We start from the raw sequence: 19,051 nt of genomic DNA, 5'->3' as shown, positions 1-19,051 counted from the left end.
GCAGATTTGCGGCAGATGAAATTTAATGTCAGGTATTAAACATAGTAAGTAAAAATGTTAGGTTTGAATACACAATGGGAGGTCTAAAAATCAACAGTATGCCTTATGAGAAGGATTTAGCAGTCATAGTGGGCTCTACACTATCAACTTCCAGACAGGGCACAGAAGAAGGCTAGGTATATAGAATGTTAGATTATATAGGTTGATTTGTGGAGTACAAGTCCAAGGAAATTATGTTCAAGCTTCATAATGCAATGGTGAGGCCTCATCTGGAATACTGTGTGCGGTTCTGGTCTCTAGACTACAAAAAGGACATAGCAGTGCTGGAGATAGCCCAGAGAAGAGTGACTAGACTCATTCCAGGGCTATAGGGGATGAGTTATGAGGGAAGATTAAAAGAGCTAAGCCTTTTCAATTTAAACAAAGGAAGATTAAGAGGTTACATGATTAAAGTGTTTAAAAAGGAATTAGTACAGTGGATCGAGACAGTTATTTTAAAATGAGTTTATCAAGAACACAGGTCACAGCTGGAAACTTGTTTTGGGTAAATTTCACACAAACATTATGAAGTTTTTCTTTACACAGACAATCATAGACACTAGGAATAAGCTGCCAAGTTGCATGGTAGACAGTAAGTCTTTAGGGACTTTCAAAAATAGACAATGTTTTTTAGCAGAATTAAGTGAATAGGACTGGTGAGCTCTGTTGGGCTGAATGACCTGTTCTCTTCTAGATTGTTCTAATGTTCTTATTTATTTAAAGAACTTCTATAAAAAGCCAAATTTCCCCATGGGGACACTCAATCTATCTATTCAGTGAGCATGCTTTTTATCCAAATTAATTTTAAATGTAGAGAACTTGTAAAATTCATCAAGCATGTTTTTATAATACATTCAAATTATAATTGAATACAGTAATCCCTCGCTATATCGCGCTTCGACTTTCGCGGCTTCACTCTATCGCGGATTTTATATGTAAGCATATCTAAATATATAACGCGGATTTTTCGCTGCTTCGCGGGTTTCTGCGGACAATGGGTCTTTTTACTTCTGGTACATGCTTCCTCAGTTGGTTTGCCCAGTTGATTTCATACAAGGGACGCTATTGACGGATGACTGAGAAGCTACCTAATCAGAGCACACAGTTAAGTTCCTGTGTGCTGATTAGCTCAGTGACGGAGTGCTGCATTAACCAGGAAGTCTCATCTCACTCATTCAGCATTAACGTGCTCCTGCTACTGCTTCAGGGGCCGTGTCCAAGTGCCAACAGAAGATGCAAATGATTGCAGAAAAGGTAAAAGTTTTGGATATGTTGAAGGAAGGGAACAGCTACACCGCTGCAGGACACCATTACGGCATCAATGAGTCCACGATTCTTTTTATTTAAAAAGGAGGAAAAGCATATTAAGATCTACGGCCGCAGTGTCCTTTAACCAGGGCGCAAAACGAGTTGCAAGTGGACGTGATAAGGCAGTGGTCTGGATGGAATCTGCTTTAGGGATTTGGATTGAAGAGTGCTGAAAGAAGAACAACGGTGGTGCTACACAGTCGCCTGAAGAGGCTCCTTTAGAAGAGCTGTAACGCTATCCTTTGTTGTGCAGTAAAATTAAACTCATCGTTATCGGACAAGTCGTCGTGTCATTGTTGGTGAGTAACCATAATTAATTATCTACGTACAGTACTTATTACATGTACATAGTTTAGTGTCACTGTACACACATTTTACTGTATACAATTTTTCTTGCATTGTACGTATTTATTGCTGGTGGCCTGTCTGTCGTAATGGCTGTAACACTCGATATCTTTAAAATAATATTTAGGTTTTACTGTATATAAACTGTGTTTACATACATAATTTCAACGAATCTTACCTAATATCTAAGAGAATACAAAGGGTTTATGCTGTATAATTGTGCGGGAAATGTTTATAATAGTGTGGGAGAGTTTATAAGGGTTTAAAATATATAAAAAGAACCATATGAACATATGGTTTCTGCTTTGCGGATTTTCACCTTTCGCGGGGGGTTCTGGAACGCAACCCCCGCGATGGAGGAGGGATTACTGTAGTGACATTTGATTTGGCCACCCTAATGCCCATACTATGCATTCAAGTATCTCATTCTCGCTAAATTACACTTTCTCTCACTATGTTTACTCACTGCATGCCTATAAAGTCCCTGTAGTTTCCATGCCTGTTGTCACACACGTGTGTTTAGGAGACAGCTAAAGGGCTTAAATACAGGTAGTTCCATGCCAGACCAGGGGGGGGTGGAGTGCACTAATTTTCCCTCTCGATCTTTTGCAGACCATTCTAGGGAAATCCCACCCGGCTCTGGGGCAGCCACTGACGTCACTTCTGGTTCCGGTCGGGATGACATCACTTTCGCTACTGGCCTTTAAAGCTGCCATCTTGCTACCTGGAAGTCAGTTCTGTTTTGGACTCGATTGAATGAACATGTCTCTGTTCTTTGATAGCTTTTGCAGCCATAATCGATTAAATTGGTGGCTGCCCCAAACCTTCTCGATGTCTTTTGGTCGTTTTTCTGACACTGTATTGTAAGGGTCCAGTACGAGAACTCATATTATTTTAAAATTTCCATCATACACATCATCACAGTGCACAAAATGAGGAGAACCAACGAGAAAACATTCTTGTTTTACCAAAATCTGTCAGAGATCACTTTATTATAATATTTGATTTGATCCAGTTATGCAAATTTTATGTATACTGCAACTCCCATGCCAAATTGCACGTCAAAGCTATGTTGTAATCTTGACAATGCTATATTATAATCTTGCTTCCTGTGTAAAGTGCACTGTAATTGGAGAAAATGAGAGGGAGGGCAAGATGCTATCATGGTACTAAAAGTTACTGTATTTATTTTCTAAACATCATTTTGAATTGGCTACAGGTTTAAATGATTTTTATACAAGTTTTTTTATGCACTTCACAAATAATAATAGTATTTGGATTTTTTATAAAATCTTTGCAGTACTGCATGAGTTTGTGATTTGACACTTAGTTATAATGAAAAATATAATTAATTTTATCAGCACATGCATAAAAATGCATGGCAACTGATGGTGCTTCCCAAATATTAATACTGCAACATTAATACAATCTAGGCTATAAATAGAAAGATTACATGCACAATAAAATGCATTCCACAGATATGCATTGTTAAAAGAGGCTGTTATACCAAATGACATTCAACTACAGACAAACAGTATATTTTAACAAAAGCAAACCTAAGTTCAACAATATTATATTATCACTAAACTCAGCACTAAAACAAATTAAGTGAATTTTTATTTAAGAATCCGTACCAGACATTAGAGAAATTAGTCTCTGACGAGCTTCATTTGATGCTCTTGGTGTTCGTATTCGGTCAATCCATTGATATTCTGGATCCTCGTTCACCACTAGCTCCTCCACAAATCCATGAACAACAACTGCTTTATAACACTTTGGAATAGAAGTACCTATAGGATAACAAAATGAGATGTTAATGCTTTGGAAATAAGAGTAATTTAAGGCAGTGTTTTTATGTCTTTTTCTAATGTTATCACTGGATGGTATTAATCATTCTGTACTGCAAAACAAAGGCTTACACATTTCCCACAATAGTTGAAACTACAAATATCCATCAAATAATTCAACTAAAGGTAGGAATTTCCCATTGGGATTAATAAAGTATCTATCTATCTATCTTATCTGCATCTGACTTAGTTCCAAGTTATTCTGTAATGAAGGAAGACAGAAACTAAATCCAAAACACCAATTAATAGATTGTCAGTCAGTCAGTCAGTCATCATCCAACCCAATTGTTGTCAAAGCTATGTTGTAATCCAATCCCAGACAACACAGGGCGCAAGGCAGGAACAAATCCCTGGGCAGGGTGCCAGCCCACTGCAGACAAATATATTGTGCAATGTAAATTGCATTTTTCTGTTAAGGAACACTATCAAAGTTCTTTACTAAAAATAAAGAAATATGGTAATAGTTTAAATATGCATTTATTACCAATGTAGTAGTGTCAAACTAAGTAATTACAGTGGGGCCAGTCCATCTATTAGACACAAGGCTAATCTATATTATAATTTGCAACCCTGTTCAATGGAAATACAGTGGAACCTCGAGATACGATCACCTCTGTATACGAGAAATTCAAAATACGAGGAAAGTATGAGCGAAAAATTCAGATCTAAATACGAGCATTGGCTCACGTAACGAGCCACGTGCCAGGCTGTGGGTATAGCTCTCAGCTTAGCGAGGGGGCGTGGTAGCTGTAGCGAGCCGCAGGGCGATCTGCGGTGTCTGCGTTTCTCACCTAAGTGCACAGGTGGGAAACTGCCCACATCCATAATTTGTCCTGTGGCTGATGGGCTGGGCAGGGTTGCCACCCGTCCGTTAAAATACGGAATCGTCCAGTATTTGAGAACGAAATTGCGCGTCCCGTTTTGAATCAATACGTATGCGTCCCTTATTTTTTTGTATTAAAAGTGGTAACCCTAGCAGCTGCCATGTCTTCCCCGCATATATATAGAAGCGCGAGCCGGTTATGGGGGAGAAGAAGTAAAAGAAAAGAGAGGAGAGAGAACGGAGGTTGCAGGAGGAGGCAGGAATCCGCAGCAGTAGGAAGTCGGTGCGAGAGAGCGAGCGAGTGAGTACAGGCTCGCGTGTAGCTGAACAGGCGAGCCAAACAGCTGAAGCAGGACGGTGTAGAGAAGGTCAGCTGCATTAAGTGTCTCGCCTGTTGCAGAGCCCGCATGGGAGAAGCAGGTGAGATGCTAACAGAGAAGAAGCACCGGGGATTGTCATCTGTTTTTTGAAGACTGCTTCCTGTTGACGTTTTAACCTCGTGTTAAAGGATTGTTATTCTTATGTACTTTAAACCTCCACTTCACAACTGTTTTAAGGATTATTTATTTAAAGATTTATTGAATGCTCTACTGCACTTTGGACACCTGTTTTGATTCTTTTAATAATCAGTTATATTATTTACCAGTGTTATTTATTAAAGGTAGACTACAGTATATATAATTTATCAGTGTTATGTGTTAGGAAAAATGATTTTTATGTTAATATATTTGGGATGCGGAACGGATTAACTGGATTTCCATTATTTTCAATGGGGACGTTTGTTCTAGATACGAGAAATTCGCTATACAAGCTCAGTGCTGGAACGAATTAAACTCGTATCTAGAGGTTCCACTGTATTACTGAATGCTCAAGAATTAGTGTTTCCTTTTTTGTTAATTATATTATATTGTTACATAAAAATTACGGGCTTAAGAAAGTGCTGTCTAAAGCGATCACCCAGTCACCTGTCCCTACACAACAGCCCTGAACGTAACCTGTCCTGACAGCTCGACTTGGATGGTAAAGACCTAAATTCAATGCATATCAGGTAATTCTGGTCTAAATTATGCCTGCTTATTATACAAAATGTTCAAACAGTTGAACCTACTAATGTGGATAACTGAGTTGCACTGACAAACAGTACACTAAAAATGATTTAAGCATGTCTGAAAGGTTGATTTTTGCTTTTTTAAGATTGATCAATATTATGACTTAGGTTATAAACACTGGTACAGATTCAATTTTAATTTAATAGTTCTATATCTATCTATATTCCGCATGTGGCTTTTAAACAAATTTTAAACTATTAAAACCTTAAGGAAAGGCCATAAGGCTAGATTCAAATAAATGAATCTGCAAACATTTTAAACTTTACAAGAAATTTACAAATATATTGTAGAAATAAAATGTTTATATGGATAACAAAAAGGATAAATAATTGTAATAAATGAAGAATAATAAATGATCACAATATTCATGTAAACATTTTGTTGCACTTATAGCCGTTACAAAAAAATTTGATTTCTTTTTTTGTTTTTTTATTTTTTTAAACTACAATGGCTAACTGTGTTTGACCATTTTTTATTATACTGTATACGTAAAAGGGTCCGTGGGACTATAGGAATGTCTCTCTGCATCTAATAGATGGTGATTTATATTCCCTCAAACAACACATTTCACTGTTACACCACTCAGAAAACTACCACCTAATATGCATTTGCATTCTGCAATATTAAATCTTCCAAAAGCAGCATGTGCAATAAATAACTTAGGACAGCTAACAAATAGAACTGTAACACTATGAAAAATGCATTACTGAAAGCAAAGCTTAAAAAAAAAAAAAAAAAAAAAAAAGAGTAAAAAATCAAAGAAAATTTACTCGTCAGAGAAGTACTCTATTTAAACATTACTATATAATGATACAGAACAAAACATCAGTTTAAATTATCAATGATACCTTTGCCACATCACATCAAACCTGATTTCTTTCAGCAATGGAAGTCCAAAATATAGAACACAGGAAGTCTTAATTACCTTTATGATAACAGAAATAATTATTTACCTTTATATAGTGTTTTTCTCACTACTATACTTTACACAGACAGAAGGGAACCACTTCAACCACTATCAATGTGTAGCATCCACCGGGATTTAGCATCAGAATATTCAACACACATTAGCTATTATGTGGTAAAGAGGTGAGAGAGACAGTTAGCCAATAAGGGACAGGGTGTGATTAGGGGTCCAGAAGGGAGAAGGCCCTGATGGGCAATTTAGCTATATTGGGCTAAACCCTACTCTTTTCAAAAGACGCCCAGGAATCTTTTATGACTCTTTTTTATGAGAGTCAGGACCTCGATTTTACATGTCATCCTAAGGACAGCTCCATTTTTACAGTACAACGTCCCCATTACTGCACTGGGGCATTGGGATCCACACATGTATGACAGGATAAGCATCCCATTCTGGTTTTACCTACACCTCCTCCTGCAGTAATTCAAGCTTAGGTTAGGTTAGGTTTAGGTTAGGTTTCTTTATTTAGTCATGTTTACACAAGAAAACATGAAATTTGCCTTCTCAGTTGAATCTAATAACAGGTAACAGACAGAATGAAATAAAACAGACAAATAGAAATAAGAAAGGTTAAGGTAAGGCAGTTAGATAAAACATATTTACACAAAAAAAAAAAAAGGTAACAGGATATATATCAAAACCTTAAACATTATCTCCGATATTTCTTATTGAAAAGTCGTATGGCACTGGGAAGAAAGGAGCTTCTGGAGTGATTTGTGTGAGTTTTCAAAGCAACTATCCTTCCTGATTTACTGAAGTTTAGTTCATGTAATGGATGTAATGGATGTCTGTCATCAGTTGAGATGATTTCCAGTTTCTTTAGCATTGCCCTCTGACACACACTAGTCAAATCATCTACATCAGCCCCAATAACTTCAGCTGCATACTTCGTAATCTGCTGGAGCTTTTTTGAGTTTTGGTTTGTCAGACTATTAAATCAGGCAATGAAACTGAAAGTGATCACAGACTGGATCATACTGCGATAGAAGGACAACATGAGGTCCTTGTCTACTTTAAATAGTTTGACTTTATGGAGGAGAAATAAGCGCTGGTTGCATTTAGAAAATAATTTATTTGTATTTGTATTCCAGTTAAGATTGTTATCTAGGTAAGTTCCTAAGTATTTATATTCATTCACTATTTCTACCTCCTCTCCCAGAACTACGTACAATAGGTGAACATACAGATTTCTGTCTCTTAAAATCAAATATCATTTCTTTGGTCTTTTTTACATTCAGAGTGAGAGAGTTTTTATTGCACCAGTTTACCATACAGTCCACTTGATTTAGATAGTGGCTTTCATCCTCCCCAGATATGCATCCTATGATCATGGTGTCATCCGCATACTTAATAATGGAGCAGTGGTCATTGTTCTGTCTCAGGTCACTTGTGTACATAGTAAACAGTAATGGTGATAAGACACACCCCTGTGGACTTCCTGTGTTTGAATGAATGGCTATTGAAAAAGTGTCCTGAACTTTAACTGTCTGTGAACGATTTAAAAGAAAGTTCTGAATCCATAGTGTGATAAATGGGTTTACATTCATACTGTTTAACTTCCCAATCAGAATATGAGGCTGTATAGTATTGAACGCTGAAGAAAAATCCAAAAATAGTGCTCTGACATATGAACCAGGCTGATCAAGAAAGGTATAGATTTGATGTAAGATAACAAGCAGAGCATCTTCCACACTTCCTTTTGCACAATAAGCAAATTGATTGTTGTCTTGAAAAGACTTTGTCTCTGTCATTAAAATGTTTTTCACCAAGTGTTCAAAGCATTTCATTGGAATAGATGCAAGTGCCACTAGTCTATAGTCATTTAAACAGCTTGGCCTAGAAACCTTAGATACAGGGGTAATGATTGATTGTTTCCACAGATTAGGTACAATACCACAGGTCAGAGACCAGTTAAAAAGCAAATGAAAAACTGGGGAGAGCTGCTTAGAGCAAGACTTTAAGAGCCGACCTGATATGCCGTCTGGTCCCACTGCACTATTTGTTTTGGCCTGCCGCAAGCCTTTTTCCACTTCAGTTAAACTGAACCCAATTACAGCAGAATACCTAATGTTTTTTTAAAGCATTTCCTTTATTTCTGTATTTTGGGTGCTGAAATCACTTGTTTCAAATCTGGCATAAAAGTTATTCAGTTCATCTGCTAAAAGCGTGTGGTCTTTGTCAGCTGGAAAATCCACATTCTTTTTAGGACCCAGTCCTGTAATTGTTTTTAGTCCCTTCCAGACCTGCTTTGGATTGTTATCATTGAACCACCTCTTGATTTTTTCCCCATACAACTTTTTATTTTGTTTAATTAACCTGTTAATCCTTTGCTGTAAACTTATTTTTTTGATGTGCATGTTGCTTTTGCAATAGTAATGCTTTAACCTCTTTAGTGATCCATGGCTTACTGTTTGGGTACACCTTGACAGATTTTTTCTTAATGATCATAGACTCACAGAATTGAATATATTCGCTGACAGTATAGGTGGCCTCATTCAGTGACTGTGAGGATGTCAGCAGATCCCAATTTGTACTGGAAAAGCATTCCTGCAGTTCCTCTACACTTTCCTTGCACCAGTTTTGTGTTGTTCGTATGGCTGGTTTTTCTTGCTTCAGTTTCTGTTTGTACTTCGGGAGAAGATGAACACGGTGGCACAGTGGGCAGCGCTGCTGCCTCGCAGTTGGGAGACCTGGGGACCCGGGTTCGCTTCCCGGGTCCTCCCTGCGTGGAGTTTGCATGTTCTCCCCGTGTCTGCGTGGGTTTCCTCCGGGCGCTCCGGTTTCCTCCCACAGTCCAAAAACATGCAGGTTAGGTGGATTGGCGATTCTAAATTGGCCCTAGTGTGTGCTTGGTGTGTGGGTGTGCTTGTGTGTGTCCTGTGGTGGGTTGGCACCCTGCCCTGGATTGGTTCCTGCCTTGTGCCCTGTGTTGGCTAGGATTGGCTCCAGCAGACCCCCGTGACCCTGTGTTCGGATTCAGCGGGTTGGAAAATGGATGGATAGAGAAGATGAACAACTACGTGGTCAGACGCACCCAGGGCTGCTCTGTGATGCGATATGTAGGCATTAGGGACATTTCCATAGCACTTGTCCAGAGTTTTGTCCCCTCTAGTGTTAATATTCACATATTGATGGTAATTTATTGATGGTATTGATGGTAATCTAGCTTATCCTAAATGGTCTCCCATCCAAGTACTAATCACGCCCAAACATTAGATTAAATCTAAAATCTACCATATCGGCTTGCTTCTGTTTTACTAATGTATACCATATACTGCATATGACTAGCTTAAGGTCTGACACAGAGTACAACTAAAATGATTAGTGTAATTCAAAGTCCCCTTTTCCAGCAAAGACCTCAACAAAATTTCCTCACAAGTGTTCAAAGTGCCAAGTGATAATCTATACAAACTTTTATTGCTCATGTTTCAGAAATAACAAAGCACTGTGCAAATTTAAAAAATACCAATCATTGAACTATTACTGAAAAAGGCGAGCAAGCTGACCCTTATAACAAGCACCAAAGGTAAACTAAAATACAAGCTAAAGTCCTAGCTAATCTCTTCATTTATGCTGGAAGACAATATGCATTGGTTTAAAAGGCAGATACAATGCTTCCTAAACACACTGGTGTTCTGGAGATGCATGACGACACAACAAAACAAATTATTAATTGAGCACATAACATTAATTGTCTTACCTGTCACATGCTTTTAATTAGTTGTGCATGACTGTAGTCAGTAAAACTGTAAGTGAATGGACTGAGCAAATGGATACAGAATTGGCTTAAGCACAGAAAACAATTTGTTACAGTATGGAAAGTATGAGGAAAACTTTAATGGTTAGATAGATAGAGGCAATTTATGAGTGTCAACGCAACAGCCTCTATTTTTTAACCTAGGTAAAAATGTAACTAACAAATTAGTTACATTTAAAGAGCACAATAATATGATGTTGGATTATATGACAGGTTATCAAATACTGGTGCAGATACACAGAAACAAATTATATTTACTTTCATGGATATTACTTCAGTTTCAGTTCTTTTTTTACAAACAACAAATTGAAACAAAAAATAAAGACAACTTACTGCAAAAAAACTTGACACCACAAGAAGACTGCCTAAAGCGATTCAAATCATTAAATAGGTCCACTTTAACACTGACATTGATTTCTCCTCTTATGCCTAGAGATGTTGAAATACAAAAAACAATTAATAAATAAATAAACAAATAAAAGCAACATTATGCTTCAGTGCAAGCCTTACATTTAAAAAAAAATAATTTTCAGTTAATGGCTGCTTTGGCATAATTAATTAGTTTTACAATCAAAATCAGGAAATATTTTAGACTTCCAATATAGAAATTCAGTAGGAATACTATAAAAAAAAAATCTATATTATACATAGACGTATTAAATATAAACCCAATATGTCAGTAACAAATATTCAAACAATATACATCCATTATCCAACCCGCTATATCCTAACTACAGGGTCACGGGGGTCTGCTGGAGCCAATCCTAGCCAGCACAGGGCGCAAGGCAGGAAACAAACCCTGGGCAGGGCGCCAGCCCGCCGCAGGGCGCGCACACACACACACAGACACACACCCACACACCAAGTACACACTAGGGACAATTTAGAATCACCAATGCACCTAACCTGCATGTCTCTGGACTGTGGGAGGAAACCAGAGTACCCGGAGGAAACCCACGCAGACACGGGGAGAACATGCAAACTCCACACAGGGAGGACCCGGGAAGCAAACCCGGGTCTCCTAACTGCGAGGCAGCAGTGCTACCCACTGCGCCGCCCTATTCAAACAATATGCCTATGGAATTATTAACGAAAATATGTTCTAAGGAAGTCTATAATAACATAACTTATCTGGAAAAAAAATCTTACCATGGATGGTATCATAAATTGGGAACCACCCACAAATAACAGTAGCAGCCTCACTGCATAACAATGGATCAATATCTATGTAAACTTTGCCTATCGCGTCATTAGCACTGTATGTGTCATGGTCCAAAACTGTAATCTGGAGAGGCTCATCCTGCAAATCTTCATCATCTACCTATAAACAGAATTGGAGAAGTTTAATTTAAGTAGAAGTACAATGTAAAGCATAATTTCAACAAATAAGTCAAGTGAAAAACATCACTAGGAGTTAAAGGATCTTTCACTTTAATCCTGCAGTGTCCGCATGGCTAATTTGCAAGCATAATTACTCATGTGCCAAGCTACATCTCAAGCAGGCCTTAAAGGAACCCTCTAAGTCCCCCTTCTCATGTAAGAATGAGACCCCAATTAAATAATAATAATAATGCAAGATTTATTACTGCTTACAAGGCATTTCCATCTTCTTCATGAAAGAAGAAATGCAAAGCATCTGCACAGAGATTGAAAACAAAAAAAGCATGCAGCTGCGCCCAGTGCTGCAACTTCAAACAATGGAGCAAGCCAGAATAATATCACTGCTTCAACACATGGCTAATATGTGCCCCAAGACTGGAACACTGAGAGTGCAATGATATATTTATATATATTTATTTATTGCAAGTTTTTGTCCATTTGTTGTATTTTACTTGCAGTTATCATTCTGTCTACATCTTTTATTGCTTGATGCACAGTGGTGCATTGGTTAGCACTGCTGCCTCATAGGTCATATAATATTTTTGGCCGCAATAATTGGTCCAACATAGTTGACAAATATTTCCCTAGCACTCAGGAACAATTAAAAACACCATTGCACCACTATAAATCACTCAAAACTAGTTCAGTTCCTCTTTTCCTAGACTTTAGTGCATTTCATGGAGTTAACAAACATTTCCCAGATGTGGCCAATCTCATAGAAAAGCAAGCTCCACAGGGTTCGCTCATCACTATGTATGGCATGAATACCCTGAGACAAGAAGATATTTCCAAGATACTTCAATACCTTGAGCAAAATTACAATCAATACAACATGAGATAAGGTTGCTTTTATACTTCATATTAAGTTGTTTCTTACAAATGTATATCACACCAAAATATAATGGGGAAAAAAAGATTACGAAAAACATACCTCAAATTTAAACCATTCAGAGTTCCACTGGGGATTAAGCGATTTTGGATATACCTCTGTCTTAAATGTTGTGTTTGAAAATTTTACCTGTAATTTGTTAAACAGAAAATATGTAGCACACAAGGCTTTTAAATGTTTAAAGTACGAAATTACCATAATATTTCAAAGCCAGAAATATGCATAATAATTCAGTAGTTACATGAACACTACAAAATTCCAAATGTAATAATGTGATGATCAGTTGTAATTTTTGCCATTTTCATTCCTGAGAGAAGTCTGTGCACCTCTACAAATGGCAAAGTTCATACCAAAGTGACATCCATTTATTACAAATTCCTTTTTTATAATATTAGTGACCAAAGGGGATTTCATGTTGAGTGGCACCCATACAACAGAGCAAACAGCAAAACTAAGAAAAAATATGAAATATGATATTAATTAATTCGAGCTTTACAGCTTAATATGTTAAAAACTAAACAATATTTTGCTGAAGTAGTTAAAGTAACAAATATATTTATTTATTCTGTATTTAACAAAAAAAAAAAATCAGTATCCTGTAAAATTTCTCATTTTGTCAAATTAAAACATGCCACTATAAATGCCACTCCCTTAACACTAGAATTACCAGAGCCTACGAAAAAACTCGTAGATCCGGCCCACCTTAAATCGCTTCTTAAAACCGTTCTCACCTCTCTGCCAGCGTCTTTTGTCATCTAAATGTACTGATAAAGACATGCTGCCAGCAGCCGGCTATTCCATCCCCCCACCGACTTAGAACGTAAACGAACTTCTCCCAGCTCATGCCTTGATTGATTATCTGGGAGTGAGTGGAGTTTTAGAATGGAAATAATAAATCGCTATTTGGAACACACGCATTTCATGTGTGTTGCGTTTCTGCAGTAATCTGTGTAAACACATTTTTAAAACAGAAACGTTTTTTATATTCTAGTAACAAATGACAAAATGTAGGCATAAACTATATAATGTATGAAGCCTGAAGTCCAAATATCAAAGAAACACTTTCACAAAAGGTACAAAAAAAAAAAAAAGCCGCCACCAAAAAGAGCTGCCTTAGTGTGGGACATTGACACCTATTTACTATGATTGCCGCCGTGGCGCAACAGTATCAGTTGCTGACTGGCAATCAGAAGGTCATGAGTTCGATCCTGCGTGACTCCCTTATGAGAAGTGAAGTGTTCTTATTTTTACTATTTTAGAATAAAAAGATACATTTGATTTCAGTCTGTAACAGCCGGGTTAATTTATGATATTTGCAAAGGTTAGCTTTGTTTTTTTTTTTTTTAATTCACTTTTCATTGTCTCAGTCGTGTTCAGGATCCTTCCCCACCCCATGTAAAAGTATAATAAAACAAGTGCACTTTTATTCAAGAATATAACCGAAGAAAAAAGAAAGCAAGTTACAGTAGGCAGTTGATATGACAGCTTGCGTGGTGCAATGCTAAGAACTGCTGATTTCCATTCCGTGCTATATAACTGTTAACATTTGAATCTGATGATTGCATAAAACGCTGTCTTATTCAGTGTGCGCAAGAACATGCAGGTGGCCAGTTGCTGCGTGCTACAACGCACATTTTAAAAAAGAAAGAGACAAATATATGTGAAGAAATCATTTTATGACGCGAATAGTACCAATCAGAAAACATCGTCGAAGTAATGCAATATTATTTGAAAACGAACAGCGTCAGGTTGGGTGTGAAGTTATATTGGCGCTGTTTGAGTCAGATCAGAAGCTGAATAAGCTGAACAAGCTCCTGTTCTGACTCTAAGTAAAAAGCATGAATTAATTAACAGAAATAACCGCGATCGAAATTTTAAACTTAACGATTTACAGTGCATACCAATTTATAAATTTTATGTCCGTTTTCAGTAGTAAGCTGCTCTTTTGGGGGGGGGGGGGTGTTAGAGCGTGTGAGCTTATTCAGTGCTGAAAACAGCAAATATAGGAGTGAGAGAGATCGAACCGGGAAATCTTGATCACACTTGGTTTGCGTCTGTACTTGCGCTGTTTCTTAGAGTCAGATCGGGGGTGGGGATGCTAGAGCGCGTGAGCTTATTCAGTTCTGCTAGATCAACGCATATGTTGATCTTTTTTTCTTTTAGTAATAGCGCCAACATAAATCCACACCCGATCTGACGCTGTTCGTTTTCAAATAATATTGCATTAGTGCGATGATGTTTTCACATATATTGTCTCTTTCTTTCAGGTGTCTAATAGGAACCACAGCATGAAGAGAAGCGTGTACATTATAACAGGTACACACGTTGTAAATGTAGGAAAGACTATCCTTGCGTGTGTGTGAACAGTTAACATTTGAATCTGATTATTGCATATAACGCTGAACTTACTGCTCTGTACTATTCTATCCTCTGCATGTCCTGGAGTACAAAAGAAACAGCATACATCAACATGTGGGGACTGGCAAGATCGGGAAAAAAAAAATACGCATTCACTGATTACAAAACGCAAGATGTTATGCGAATGAATATGAATAATATGAATAATGTTGCATCCGCGCCACAAAGTTTTCCGAAATGTACTATACAGGTCATAAAACGAATAATTCCAAATATCATATATACCCACGTCTGTGTTTTTTTGTTGTTTTGACATCATTCACCATAAGGTGCACTCTAATTCAGCATGTGCAGGAACACTCAATAAAACCGCATAAAAAAATCAAGTGACGGTGAGATACAAAGAAGGCAGATTCGCCAGCGTTTGTGTGTCAGCTTTTATCCCTCCAGATGAGAGAATGTCCAGTTCCATTGTCTCAAAACACCACTCACATCTCCAGTTATTCCGTTTCAAATAAAAAATAACAGTGTCAGATCCCTGGTGGGTTGGGAGAGGGGTAGTATGTATCGTGATCGTGATTTAGAGAGAATAAAAGTAAAAAAAAAACGGTAACTTTTACAAGTCCTATAAATGCACACCGTGTGTTACAGACGCAAACCAAATGTATGTGTGTACTGTATAACATTAACAAAAAGAGGAGCTCACTACTGAAAACGGCAAATATAGGAGTGAGTGGGGATCGAACCGGGGACTCTCAATTACAAGTCAGCAAATCTTACCGCTATGCCACGGAAGCTATTGTATCAGTCTTGAACCTTTTGTGGAAGTGTTTTTACTTGATCTTTGGACTTCAGGCTTCATACATTATATAGATTATGCCTACATTTTGTCATTTACTACTAAAATATGAAAAACGTTTCTGTTTTAAAAATGTGTTTACACAGATTGCTGTAGAAATGGAACACACATGAACTGTGTGTGTTCCAAATAGCGATCTATTATTTCCACACTAAAACTCTAGCAGTTCAGTCACTCCCAGATAATCAAACAAGGCAAGAGCTGGGAAAACTTAGTGAACGCTCTGCGACGGTGGGGGATTGAATAGCCGGCTGCTTGCTGGCTCGTCTTAATCGGCACATTTAGAAGACAAAAGAGAGCTGCGAATGGTTTTAAGGTGGGCCGGATCTACGAGTTTTTTCGTAGACTCTGGTAATTCTAGTGTTAAAAATGCCACTACCTTAAAATAACAGTTAAAAGATTATTGTATTTCTATGATATCTAAATGATTTCAGTACCTCATTTTAAAAATTCTATGAATAGGCATACAACATATTTTGCTACACCAGCCCATGTCTGCATAGGGTGTTCTAACCCAACCCAAAGTATCCATGTGACTTTAACTGACAACTTTAAACCCTCCAAATATGGTTGACTGTGCATCTGTGTCCCCACGGACTGAGTACCAATTTGCCCACAGTTGGTGCCTGTTTGAGTCTGAAGGTGCTAGGACTGGTGTCAGAATCTCACAAAAGAAAAAATAAAATAAGTGAGTTGAGATAATTAATTGGCACTACATAGAGTTCTTAAGTGTCAATGTGCACCATTTTAGACTTTATCTAAAGTGAGAATTAATTTGTAAATTATATCATTCTGATACTGTAAATGGATGTGCAATATATAACAATAAATTAACTTGAACCTTTTCCAGGTCTGTTACAATGCAAATACCTTAAAATTAGCAGGATGTGTGTGTGTATGTGTGTGTGTATGTGTGTGTGTATGTGTGTGTGTGTTTGTGTGATGGTTCTAGAATCTCAGAAACAGCTTCCCACCAATGATTCTCATGTACTTCTAACAGAAGGGCTTACACAAAATAGTATGATTTTAAAAATCCCAGTGAATGGCATTTTTATGTGTGATGACACCTTCTTAAAGAGGGGTCAGATGAGAAAGGTTAGACTCATTTTAGCTAAAAGAAAGGCCACTCGCACTCAAATAGAAGCTCTTGACAACAAAACTGTACAAAACAGCATTGCTGCACAAAAGATGCATTGGACCTTTAAAAAAGCTGGCAAGTACATCAGAAAGTCTATCTCAACTTAATCTGTGACATGCAGATATCTGGTCAGAATTTGGCATAGATAGTGCCAGTGTAATGGTTTCAGGAATACTTTTCTTGTTCACATTAATCCCAACTGAGTATTATTTGAATGTCATAGGTGACAATGCTTCCAGAAGGATAAAGCAACATGTCACAAAGCATTTATTATCTCAGTCTGGTTCCACATATTAAGATTGAAAAGAACATTTCACCAGACCATCAGAACCATTTAATGAAAAATAAATCTATAACATAACTATAGCTACTGCAAAGAAAATCTTATGACAATGCTAATAATAATAATTTTAACTTAATTAAGCATTTACATGTACATTTATCTGCCATGTATTATTTAAAACAAAAAAGAAAAAGAAAAAAAAGCCTAAAATGACCAACCTCGACAAACGCATCAGTCAAATCACTGGCTCTGTCCATAACAGGCAGATGTCGACCAGCACAAATTTTAACCTTTAGTTTTCCAGGCATGGCTTTAAAGTCCTGAAAAAAAAGAAATAATGAATAAAGAAAGAAAATCAACAGATTGTAATGCTTTCGAGATTTTTAAGTTAGTTTTGACGTTCACATTAACACAGTCACCTCTGGACAGCTGCAGTTGACAGTCAACTGAAAGCCAAACTGGTACTCAAAAGCTGTGTAGCTGAAACATCTCGTTTAGTTTATGTCAGCTAAAAGAACTGGCGAAACTGATCTTTACTATACAAACACACCTTTACTGAAACACAGATTAAAATATTTTTGGATAAGCATGAGGTTTATAAAATACACAGCTGCAACTACCGGTAGGTGACTATATTCTCAATAAAACCGCGAATTTCACTTGCCTATCATTAACCTTCCTGGTTTCTGCCAACAAATACAGACCCAGAAAGCGTGACAAGCGTGTCGATGGCACCATTGAAAGAGCTTTATTTCCACCCTTATTTGTTTTCATCACGTTATTAATAAAACACTAATTTACACAGAAAGTAGGAAAGACAATACTTTAATGATAATAATAGGGAGGAAATTCACTTGTTCCAGCATAGAACATGAAAGTATACTGCAATTTTATTTTAAAAAAATAGTGCAAAATGTTACATATTCATTTGTACAATAATGCGTGATACTAACCTTATGTATTATTATGTTGCCTAATAGTATCTGTTTCCAGCCTCACAAAACACCGATCGTCCAGGTACTGCACGACCTTCTCGACTCACCATTAACATGACGAAAATAATGTTTCAATCACTTCATTTTGCACTGAATTTACACGCAGCATACAATAATGCATATATCGCGCACTGCATTTGAAATAATCAGGGTCTCCGCCCCCCCTTAAAGAGCTTGAAAAGTCCGCACGGCTTCCTAATTCATGATGCTGCTGGTCACAAGCATATACTAACAAACGAGACGGCTAAAGTCACAGACAATACACTACCGGGGGCAGCAGCTATCACTTCCGGTGAGGCTGTGCGTGATTTCAAATTCGTCTATATCAGCAGTGCTCATACGGAGGAGCTGCGGGTGGAAAATAAAGAGACAGTTACAAGAAAAAAAAAAAGTAATTTTGGTGCAGGATAAATGAGTAAATGCAGAGAGAGAGAGAGAGCGAGAGCCCAAGGCCAAGTGAGAGAATTGGGGCGAACGCGCACCCCACTGCGCAAGAGAGAGAGAGAATTACAACTCGACAAGCTTAACAACCCTGCTGCGTTTTCAAGACAGAAGAGCTTTCGACTCTTGTATCTGTTTATGAAATTCGGCCAGAAATAATAGTAATACCTGATTTGTGTTTGCGCGATGATGTGATTAATCGGCGTTCATTTAAATGTATTTGTGCTTTTGAGTGAGGGTATTGAAGTAATGGCCATATTAATCGTCTTTTAATGCAGAGCCATACATTGCCTTTTTAAAAGAACGGAAGGTTCGACTTCTTCAACTGATTGTAATGAACATATAGCTTAGAGTTGTGAGTCCAACCATGTTATAACCATTTTGAGGATAATTGGAAGAGGGTGCTTATCCTACCTGTAACGCAAGCATGGCGACGCCACAAATGTGTTTGTCTTCCATGGTGAGGGAAACAACCGCTAGTTCCAAAATAAAATTTATTTCATTTGTGCATCAAAA

General features: G+C 37.5%; 1 protein-coding gene across 10 annotated transcripts in view; it reads right to left on the bottom strand.

Annotated features, from left to right (window-relative positions):
- Window positions 1-18,348, bottom strand: part of c2cd5 (C2 calcium dependent domain containing 5) — a 196,939-nt gene extending 178,591 nt beyond the window's left edge. For 7 of the 10 annotated variants that reach the window (XM_051930012.1, XM_051930019.1, XM_051930016.1 and 4 more), the window contains exons 1-6: window positions 18,053-18,346; window positions 17,318-17,419; window positions 12,504-12,590; window positions 11,342-11,513; window positions 10,526-10,621; window positions 3,327-3,482 (exon numbers count right to left, since the gene is read on the bottom strand). In XM_051930012.1, the coding sequence (XP_051785972.1) occupies window positions 3,327-3,482; window positions 10,526-10,621; window positions 11,342-11,513; window positions 12,504-12,590; window positions 17,318-17,407 (601 nt within the window). In that variant the 5' untranslated portion in view covers window positions 17,408-17,419; window positions 18,053-18,346. Of the gene's footprint in view, window positions 1-3,326; window positions 3,483-10,525; window positions 10,622-11,341; window positions 11,514-12,503; window positions 12,591-17,317; window positions 17,420-18,052 lie in introns of all 10 variants that reach the window. The other 3 variants (XM_051930024.1, XM_051930031.1, XM_051930042.1) reach the window with 2 other exon arrangements.
- Window positions 18,349-19,051: the final 703 nt, after the last annotated feature.

This window comes from Erpetoichthys calabaricus, chromosome 1 (assembly GCF_900747795.2).
Source record: "Erpetoichthys calabaricus chromosome 1, fErpCal1.3, whole genome shotgun sequence".
NCBI lineage: Eukaryota > Metazoa > Chordata > Cladistia > Polypteriformes > Polypteridae > Erpetoichthys > Erpetoichthys calabaricus.
Note: the sequence above shows the minus strand (reverse complement) of the source record. Positions and strands in the feature narration are given on the sequence as shown.